This window comes from Macadamia integrifolia, chromosome 5, assembly GCF_013358625.1.
Source record: "Macadamia integrifolia cultivar HAES 741 chromosome 5, SCU_Mint_v3, whole genome shotgun sequence".
Lineage (NCBI taxonomy): Eukaryota > Viridiplantae > Streptophyta > Magnoliopsida > Proteales > Proteaceae > Macadamia > Macadamia integrifolia.
The window spans coordinates 20670817-20682081 of record NC_056561.1 but is presented as its reverse complement, the minus strand read 5'-3'; the positions used below and the strand labels follow the sequence as shown (position 1 = coordinate 20682081).

Below are 11265 nucleotides of genomic sequence, written 5' to 3'. Positions count from 1 at the left end.
CGCCTCAAGGCGTGCGCCTTCTCGCCTAAGCGCTTAGACAACCCTCCACCGCCTTGGTTCACCTTGGCGCCATGACAACTATGATTGGTGTAAGGTAAGCACAAGGAGAAACCATAATAATTCATTGCCTATTATCAAAGCCTCAAAGGTTCTCTCCGAATTTGATCACTAGATGCAAAAACTACAACTGACAGCCACATCTTCTGCCAAAAACTAAACAAGAAATACTAAAGAAGTTCCAAACCCCAATCCAAATCCTTGAATACATTAAGCCCTGGAAAAAGCATCAAAGCATCTCTATTAAGTGAATAATAATGCTCTATACCTGCATCCCTCCATGAAAAGAAAATGAGCCACGCTGACCCTTCTTTTTCCCTGAAGAATTTTTCCTTGCCTCATTTTCTTCCCTTTTACCAGAAAATTTAGATCGAATTGCCCCAACTATTATTGAGCCATACCTGATAACAGAGCATAAGTCAATATAAAAATAGATATAAAGCATGCAACAGGGAGATTGTTAACTGCCAAAGATAATAGGTAAAAATCATTGTTTAAGCTTTCGTGAATTGTAAAAGATAATAACCTACAAATAGCAGCAGGCCTTGACCAGGTAAGAGAAAAAGAAAAGCACCGTAGGAACAAGGCAATAAATATATTAGTAAGGAAATCGAAATCACGTCTGGAGAGGAGAAAAAGGGAGCAGGGTTCCGACATGCCATGACTGTGAGCTCCTATCATCACACCAATATAACAGCCATGCAGCAGTTCAGTTAGCCCCAAATTTGATGGACATGTTCTCCACATCTATTTATGGACTGAATTTCAGGAAAATCTAATGTATACTTATGTCATTACAGTGCCCTTGAGAAATGCATGAAAAACAGAGGAATTCAGTTCAACAGAGCCATCGGAAACCCATAAAGAGGGGAACTAAGTTCAACCATATGGTTAGGAGGTCCTTCATCTATCCAACGGTTAGCCTGCCAAATCATCAGTCCACGTGGCTGAGAAGGAGAAGCATGATGAATGGATTCTGGGTATTGGCATGACAGAAAGATTGTGAAAAAAAAAAAAAACAGGGCGAGAGGGAGAGATATTATACGGAGATGGGATATATAAAATGAAAGGTATACATGTATTATTGGCATGCTTAAGAAGAAACCAAGATATGAAAGTGCAACACATTGACTTTTGGGTTGATGGTAAAGAAAAAGCCCCATTAGTCAAATTCATTACTTGTCCATCACAAATGATCAATTCCAAATCAAATATTTCTCATCATTCAAGTAAAGCGACATTAAGGAAATTTCTGTTTGCTTTTTCCTCCGCGGTGCAGGGAATAAAATAAGGTAATTCGCTGAGAAAGAGAGCATTTGGAATGTACCATCTAAGACACAGCCAAAAAACAATAAGAAGGTTTATTTCCTTTCTCAAATCACCTTTCTCAACTACCTAGTGTAGTTGGTGAGTTGTGGTGCATAAAAAGCCCACGCTCATTAGGAGGTCTCGGGTTTGAACCTCCTGGCTGTTATCTCATCCCCTCCTTAACTATCAAAAAAAAAAAAAAAAATTCAAGATTTTCTTTCTTTTGTTCCTTCTTTCTCCCCTCCTTTTCTTTTTCCTTCCAGGGGGTGGGGAAGAAAGAGAATTACAGAAATTGGTCAATGTAGGTTTAGTTGTTTCCTATTGTTATTCAGATTATTTAGTTCTAAGAAAGTTTATTGGTTGGAATTTGGATCATCTTTTGTTTCAGGCATTATTAGCTGCCTATGTTGGTTTCTGTATCAATTGTTGATAAATTTATAGAACCAAGTTTCAAGTTTCTGCACCCCTTATGTGTCAATCATGGCATGAAATTTAACCTGGAAACAAAACCCTGGAGGCAACATCAATAGAGAGATCGCCCGTATTTTGACGATGAAGATAGTGAGGATGACTCACCTCTCCATAATACAGTGATTATAATAATAAAGTAACATGTACAAATAGCAAACTATAGAAATCTAGAACTCTTCTTTATAAAGTGCAATACTTCCTGTTCCAATTTGAAGAAAATACTATATTTTTTTAGAAACATTAATGAAAATCAAGGATTCCGCTGATAACCAAGGGATCTTGCTTAATGTTTTTCCAAAAAATAAATAATGGCTTGAAAGAAATAACTTGTAGAGATGCCTCCAGTCTGATGTATCCATTCCTATTGCTGAAGATGGATATGCAATATAATAGACTCATGGCCAAAAAAAGGTAAACGGGTGGACATGAACCAGAACTGGGTATGATCTTACAGCAGAAGACACTGATGAGACTACCATCCCAGAACATGTAAATTTTTGTGACGCAAATGAGAGAAATTTTGGTGAAATTGTGCTGGTTCTGGGTTTTGCCTCATGTTTTGTCTCAAATATGTCAAAATTAGTGAAATTTTCCCAAAATTTCGACGATTTTTTCGCTATGATATCCAGCCTTCATATTAACCACCTGAAGTTCCTCATTTTGTGGTTGGTGTTTTTGAGGCCCTTAAGCTTTGTTTGGCAGAAAGAACTGATGTTTCCCTTGACCACCTCCCTGTCAAGTACCCTTGGCTGCCTTTGATCTCTTCCAGGCTGACGGCTCATCATTGTTCCCCTATCTTAGACCACATGTGTAAGAGGCTCCAACTCTAGAAGCGCAAGCTTCTATCCTATGCAGAGCGCCTTGGGTTGATCAGATCCGTTCTTCAGTCTTCTTACATCTACTGGTCTAGCATCTTCGGGCTTCCCTCTTCCTACATCAAGAAGATTGAGCCCCTCATGTGTGCTTTTCTATGAAAAGGCTTAAACTGTGCCAGCTTCCTTCACCCGATCAGTTGGGGTTCTGTTTGCCTTCCCAAAGAGGAGGGGGCCTTGGCTTAAGAAGAATCAAGATGTTAATATCTTAGGCATCGTCCAGTTTATTTGCAAGCTTGCTGCCAAGAAGAAAAGCATCGGAGTTGACTGGATCTTCTAGACTCCTTCATTAGGACTCCATTTGGAATATCCCAACATCCTCTAACACCTCCTAGGTCTGGAGAAAGATCTTGAAACTCATGTGCCTTGCCTCTGGAGTTATTAAAGCCCATATGGATGATAGTAATTCACTCGTCGTTAGTTGGATCACTAGCACCCCCAGGGTCTCAGATATTCTCCTCCACGATGGGTGGGTGCCACCGCCCTGCACCTCTCCCTCTCTCCTGGCCATTTGGGAGGATCTTCTGTCCATAAGCAGAAGGCCTAGAGGGAGTGGTGATCTGGTTACTTGGTCCTTGCCCCTCCCTAAAGCTTCTTTAGTTCCAAATCCGCTTAGGACCTCACTCATCAAAGCCCCCATGGGACCGTAGCTGCCTAGTGCAAGTAGCTTTGGTTTAATAGGCATATTTCCTGCCACAACTTCAGGGTCTGTCGTGCTCTCTCTCTCTCTCTCTCTCTCTCTCTCTCCCAACCCAATCCTTTCTTTCCCAAAGGCAGATCCCAGTTTCTCCCAATTGTTGCCTTTGTTGGAATGCTCTGTAAGATGTGAATCATATCTTCTTCGATTTCCCCTTCTACTCTTCGCTTTGGAAAGGGCTCTTCGATAAATGCTGGCCAAGGAGGAGAAGGGTCCTTCCCTTTGATAGAGAATGGATCTTGGTGGACATATCCTTTGGTGGTGGCTCTTCTTGTGACACAGTGGGTAAGCTTGCCTTTGGTGGGGTGATCTATCATTATCTGGATGGAGCGTAATCTTAGATGGTGGACTCCCTACTCTAGGACCTCACAGAAGATTTTGTCTTCCATAGCCTTCAACATCAAATGCAAGCTCTCTTCTATCACATCTTGGTGCATTGCTTCCCTTCAGAATAGGTTGATTGCGGAAACTTGGATCTGCCCATCGCCCCTCCTAGTTGAGTATTGTGCTTCTTTGTATTTGCAAATTCCTCTCTTTTATTTGGGAGTCCCTATATTTCCCTTTCTTAGGTGATGAATTTTGTATTCACCCAAAAATATATAGCATAATTTACTTGAAAAAATATCAGTGCAACTACTATTAAAATTTCCAATTTTCTAACAGGGGAAACAAGTTGCAAGGGACTTACTTCCTTTCCAAATTCCAAAGCTCTGGAAATGCATGGCGTATCTGTTAAGGGAAAAGAGAAGTTAACTAATTTCTTAAAGCATAAAATATCAGGTCTACGAATCCAGACCGTTGTAAATTTTGAAATGTTATACAGTTAGGTGGGTCCCATCTAAGAGATCGGATAAAGTAAAAAAAAAAATGGATCATTCAAACATTTGGCTTTTAAAAAAAATATTTGTTTAGGTGGTCAAGAAAATTTAAATAGAGCCTCAAGGTTTCAAAGAGTAAAATTGAGATCAGATGGTCAAAAAACATACTGACTTTCTTATATGTGTGACCTTTACATTGGTATCTCTTCATGTATAGGTCCTTGTACTTCAAATGTCGGACACATGGCATGTTATTGGGGCCCCCAATCCTATGTACAGGTCCTGTAGCCCCATACTTGATGCATTCCCTCGTGAAGAATATTGAAGGAAATTTTAAAAAAGAATGATGAAAGAAAGAAAAGAAGTTTACAGAAGATTTAGAGAAGAAATAACAAAAACTAAATGAAAGTTCCACAGAAATGAGAACTGTAGCATAAAATGCCTATACAGGATTATTTTGTTTTACTCTTACACTCATGCATAACAATGAAACATTACACTTTCAAAAGTTCTGCATGAGCCTCCTTTGCTAATTCAGTATTTCAAATAATGCCAATGACAAGGCCTCATAGTGCAAAGATTAGGGAAGATTGACCACAGAGTATGAAGACAATACTCACAGACAGCGATTCAGGATCTCCACCACTAGACCCGGCAACAAAAGGGTCGACGAGATAATCAACAACCTTACACACAATGGAAGAATGGTTAGTAAAAGCATTGAAACTGCCAAATCTGGTGGGAACTAAAATCCTCGGAAAATTGAACTCTACTGCATGTATAATCAAGCCAGTAAGAGTCTAAGAGAACAAAATTCTTTGTTTAGGAAAAAATAAGAACCAAGGAAACACTAATCATACTTTAAGAGAAATAATTTATTACAAGAATATAAATAAAAAAACAAGATACCTCCTTCCCAAAATGACGCTGAAAGAACTCTCCCACACTGCAGATAGAGAAATAGTCAGCTCAAATCTCCATGGACCTAACTGGGAAGATCTCTTCCCCAGCTTCCAAAAAATAAAATCAAGCAATATATTTTGAGTCGACAGATATTCATAACTTTCTCAGGTCATTCACTGATAAAATATATCTAAAAGCACAATAAGGAATCAAATGGAAAATCCTCGCGGTCCGGGTTCTATCTTTTGAGGAGAAATCATAAATCTAATCGGCCTACCAAGGAAGTGATCCCTCACACACACACACACATATACAAAAAATTATATGTAATGGAAAGGTAATCGTTACATGGTTGTGCTTCCTTGGTATCTACTTATCCAGCAAGCACACTCATTGGAAACTCTAATTCCAGAGCTGGAGTCCAAAGAAACAGAGTTGGTTGATTCCCCTACTCAATGCAAAATCCATGAGAGAGATACTTCTCAAAACTCCATGACAACCGTAGGAATACAAAACCTAAATCTACATACAAAACAGCACTGGTCCCTCTTTTTCTTTCCTTTTGGTCCCATCGGCACCTCTTACAAGTACTAGTTGGATCCGCCAACTATATGAATTATGGAAGCAGTTGATAAAGCTTCATTTTAGTTTAATCCAGTGCTGCTACGTTTAGTTTGGATTAAGGTAACATCATCAACAGGTGCACAGACATAATGCCTAAGTTCTAACATGTTTAAAAAAATAAACATCACAAAAGTTAGGGCTCTAAAATGTTGGCAGGTTGGATTAGCTACCTTTCATGTAAATTTTCATCAGAGACCTTGGAGATGTTACTTTTCTTTAAGGAATCTCCTCGTAAAAATGGCTCCAAAAGTATCTGAAGCTGAAAACATGAAGATGCAATTATAAGAAATATACTCCCAAAAAATTGTAATGCCACGATTCCTCCTCTAAGCTTAAACACTTGACAGGTGAAAGAGTGTGCAAGTTGCATCTTGGGGGAATATAAAGAACCTTTGAAACCGAAACACAAGTATCATATGGGACATTAATAAAATTGATGAACAAGATGAAAAGTCTCTCTCCCCGATCTGTCTGCTTGGAAATTTTCTCCTAAATAAAAACCCTTGGGTAGGAAAAAGCACATTTACACATAACATTTCTGTAATGTTCCAGACTGACAAAATATTAGTACATCTTCCTCATGCATGTTCCATGTGCATGGCAAACAGGGAACTGGGAAAATACTATTTCAGAACCTTTGCTTGGGGATGTGCACTACTTTTTAGTGCTCTTTGGTTTGAGGTAGGTTCTCCCAAAAGCCATTACAGACTTCCTTAGGAGTTGCAGTATTTTCCCATCACCAGAAGGAGCTCTTATGGAGATTTGCGCTACTGCAGGGTTACAAAGTTCAGTGACGATTCAAACAGAACATTGATCATCTAGAGTAGGGAATTTTCCAAAACATCCCAGGTTACATTTCCAGGTTATGGTCACACCCTGAAGATATAGACATTAGATTGATTCTGGAGACTACATTTAGGAAATCCAAGTGCATCAAGCATTGACAAGATGATGTGGATATGAGGTATCTTAATTAATTGTAAGTGAACAAATGAGTTTGAGCTTAGTTCAATTTAAGGTTTATAGCTCTCTTGATTCTTGGGTTTTAGTAGAAGAGAGTAAATTTGCAGCTTCCAGACCTAGTACAAGTGGCATAAGAGTTATATGAGAGTAGATCATGTTTCTGTTATGTGTATTCAGAGCAATTATATACAGGGTTTTATCTCAAGCACGAATTTGAGCATCAATAAATAGTTTTCCCGTCAAAGTTTTGTGCTACTGCTGTGTGGTATAGAAGACCTCTTTGAAGGTTGATTTGTTCAAAACCCAGGTTGAAGCACATATCTGCCTGACTTGAATACAATACAGCACACTATTCTACCCCGATGACCTATGATTAAGCCATTATTTATCCATCAAATATCTTAATAAACACATTTCCCACTGAAATTAACCCCTAAAAGTTTTTAACTTCAATAATCAAAAACCAAGAAACAATGGCTGTAAGGTTTCCCTCATATTTTCTATTTTCTATCTGCCCAAAATTGAATCTATTCAAGTTCTTCTAACTCCCAACCTCACAAAACTGGAAGTCCTGAACCTTAGCCTATCCATATCAAACATCATCTTCTTAAAACCCAGTCTGATTTTACATGAACCTTCTCTTTAGCTTTTAAACGTTTGTGCACCTGAAACATCATCCAATTCCACCCAAACCACTAGCTATTGTAGAGGCATTTGAGTGATTTCATTCCCGGTAGATTAGTTTAATGGTTGCAACTTCGTTCTACATCAGCTAGCATTCAGAATGGTAAAGAGATGATCTTCTTGATGTTTTCAGGTCTGAATGGTGAGGTTTGGGATGAGATGAAAACGCAGTATTTGTGCATGGTCTCCATTGGACCAAGTTAGCCATCGCTTCAATAACTACGACACGTTTGGGACCTCTAGGCTTATTTTTCCCAAGATTCTAGCATATTACTCACCTGATAAACCTGGGAGCTGATGTAGACTTGCTACACTCTCTTGTGATTATGATCTGATTTTCTAAGAGAGAGAGATGCACAAATTGGACATGTACTATCAAATAGAACCATTGATTCTAGTTAAATGAGACTTGGATATCTGAAGAAGAAAAATGAGGAAATAAATAAGTTTTGGTTTATTAGCTACTCTCATGAATGGATTTAGAAAGTTCTGGATGGTACATTTGCCTCAAATATGTTTCAGGAAACAAACCTTTGACTGTGTAGAAAGAAAATTGGTCTTGATCAGTGAAATGGGATCTGATGGAATCTGATGTGCAAAATCAAGCAGAGAACATATCAAAGATGGAAACACAGAAATTTTAGACATAAATGCAAGAAAGAGAACAGAATTTAAAAGGGAAAAGCGTCTTAACTCTTAACCCAATATCAGTATATACTAAGCTAAAGGCCACATGCTACACATATGCAACAAATAACTTACAAGTTCTGGTCTTCCATTTCTCACAATGTACCGCTTGTTCTGTGAAATTGGCTGCAACATGCCAAGAGAGTCATCAGTATAAGAAAGAACGTATAAGGATATTAACCACCCCCAAACTGCATATTTGGGCTTTCAAGTATAAGGCCTCTATGATTTGGAAACAAAAAAAAAAAAAAAAAAAACCAACAACAAGAAGATTCAAATTTTAAATTCGTTGGTACTTTTGGTCCTTATGAAAAGCGAATCCAAGTCAACATTTTGCAAACATTCCAAAAATGTGAAAAAAAAAAATCACTGAGAAAATTTCAAATTGGCAAAACTAAATATGTTGAATCAACACCGGAAAGGGGTGGGGGAACCCCATGTATGCGTTTGTCTGTGCACATATTCATATACCACACATCGAACACATGCAAATATGTGCACACACAAGCACATAGCCTTTAATTAAATTAACTTCAAACTTGCATATTTTAATTTAACCTTTTAGTTGCTCAGAACTTTAGAAATATCTATAAATAATATAAAAATTTCCGTGATTCAAAAAAAAAAAAAAAATTTAATTGAGTTTCCATGAAAAATATGCAGATTCGACCTACAAATTAGAGTTGATTATTGAGTTATACATGATTTCCAGCACTGAAGTTGCAAAATATTAAACAAGGAACCATAAAGAATAGTCCATAGAGAACAAAGTTATGAGCTCTCAAAACAAACTTGAGCGATACATGGTTATAATCACATTCCAAGCATGCAAAATATGATACAATGCAAATTTTCCAATTAAATGTAAGTGTGTAGCATAGCATAAATATATTCAAGTACAATTTAAGTAAGCTGTTGCTTCAATTGACTTATATGGTAGCAAAAGACAAAATGTAAATCCTACCAGGACAACAAAAATAAAAAAAGGAGAAAATGTAAATAATTCAAATTAACCATGAGTGTAAGCTCAACATGTAGCAGGAACAAGACAACAGCCCATGTTAAGATAAAACCCATACAAACTGTTGCTTTACTCCAAGCCCCAGATCATCAAGCAATCTTTTGACGTCAATCTCACTTTCTGTCTGCACAAAGTAGACAAATTTCCTTTATTGGACAAAATATCAAAATACTCAGAAATACAATCATAACCCAAATTGAGTAATTAAACATTTATATAAATTGATTAAACTCCCAAATGCGCCATTCCATTCACCACTTTGTCCACTTCTCAAGTATTCTAGTGAAAAAAAATAATAATAAAATAAAAAATTGCCCACTTATGCAAATCCCACTCGTTTGACTGAGCAAAGGCATTATAAGTAACTTCAGCCCCGAAGAGACACATGACGACGCCAAAGCACTCACCATCGTGTTGGCACCTTCATCCCATATTAACCCATTCTTAAAAACACTTCTCAGTTTTCCACCAGCTCTTTCTTCAGCTTCGAATACCTTGACGTCCAAACCATGTGATTTCAACCTGAATGCTGCAGCAAGCCCACTAGGAAAATGATGACATGATGTCAGACCCAGGTTTTCTAGGAAAATAAAATAATTCACAATGTGTGTGTGTGTGGGTGTAAGAAATATTTGTGTATATAACCGCAGTGTTGAGGGACATCGATGACAGATGTTTTAGGAGCATATCCAAAGAACATGCTTATGTGTACATGCTAATACAATTCTAATCAAAACGATCTAAAATTAAGATAACTATTATAAGCAGAAGTTTAAATGTTAAGGGAAAAAAAAATGGGAAGGAAGGGAAAGGCACACTACAACAGTCACTAGAGAGCAAGACTATTTTCGGATAAGGAACTAAGTCTAGTATATCAAACAACATACCTTACACCGGCACCAACAACGGCAACGGATTTAACAGGACCTGAAAACCACATCTCAGAAATTTTTTTATTAGTGATTCTCTATATCTGATAATAATAAAAGAAAAAATTAAAATTAAAAACAGAAACAGACCACTGCATTGGAAATATAAGGGAAGGTTCAATTCAGCATAACCAACAACAGAAGAATTGGAAATTATAAGAAAACTCATATCATGTAGTAGCAAAGGTGATTTCAGTTCTTGAATTCTTTAAAAATTGAGCGCTAAGTTCGCTACTTCTTCTCATTCACAGTGCTGAACCCCATTCTTTCTACCGAGATTTCACTTTAAAAACAATCATAAATAACAAAATGCTGACAAACTTTGACGGAGAATTCCTTTTCTAATTGAAATTGACAGAGATTTCCAGTTTGTGATTGCTCAATTTCAGTTTCTGGGATATGAAAAACACGCGCACGCACACAGAGATGCAGAAAAAATGACACTAGAAGAGTAAGGGAAAGAGAAATGGAGAGAGTACGTTCAATTGTCTTATCTTCTTTGATCGTCGGAGCCCTCGGGGCCATTTCTTCGAGTTCTCCTTCCGCTCGACGTCTAGATTTTCGAACTTATGACTTTTAAGTTGTCTGAAATCTTTGCTTCGATTAGCTCTGTTAATACGAGGACTTTTCTCTTTTGGCTAAAGTTCAGAAAAGTAAACTTTTATTTTCTTCTTAATCTTTTGAGTTTGGATGATGATTTAAACGTATCCCTTTAGCTCAACCCCCCGACGGGCCCATCCCATGCCCAGTCCTAAGGCCTAATGGGGTTAACCCAAACAAGTGCCAGCCCTGATAACCATAATTGGGCCTGGATGGGCTGTTGGCCTGATTGACCAAGCAGGCAAGCAGCCCCTCCTCTTGTTTTTGGTAAACAGTTTTTTACCGTTTCAAGGCTATGTGATGCCGGACTACCCTTGTTTTTTTATTTTTATCATATATATGATATTATATTTATTTATTTATATATATATATATATATATATGTGTGTGGGTTAAAGAATGCTACCTCCTAGTGTACCTTATTCCCACATACATGGGAAAGTGGAGTCAAGGCATGGGCAATTTTTTCACAGCCTAATTCCGCCTCCCCATGTATATAGGCGTAAGATACACTAGCAGGTCCATTATATATATATATATATATATATATGGTCAGGTTGGGTCCAGCCCAAGGCTTCAATGCAATCCAGGTCCCACCCTACTTTGGGCCTAAAAATCTCAACCTTAATCT

General features: G+C 37.7%; 1 protein-coding gene across 1 annotated transcript; it reads right to left on the bottom strand.

Annotated features, from left to right (window-relative positions):
- Nucleotides 1-306: 306 nt before the first annotated feature.
- LOC122078848 (protoporphyrinogen oxidase, mitochondrial-like) lies at nucleotides 307-10682 on the bottom strand. Its single transcript, XM_042645011.1, has 11 exons — nucleotides 10514-10682; nucleotides 9993-10032; nucleotides 9513-9648; nucleotides 9164-9229; nucleotides 8160-8210; nucleotides 7929-7985; nucleotides 5921-6009; nucleotides 5133-5169; nucleotides 4844-4909; nucleotides 4094-4134; nucleotides 307-458 (listed from the first exon to the last, which is right to left on the bottom strand). The coding sequence occupies exons 1-11, from the start codon at nucleotides 10557-10559 to the stop codon at nucleotides 320-322; spliced, it is 768 nt and encodes a 255-aa protein (XP_042500945.1). The 5' UTR covers nucleotides 10560-10682; the 3' UTR covers nucleotides 307-319.
- Nucleotides 10683-11265: the final 583 nt, after the last annotated feature.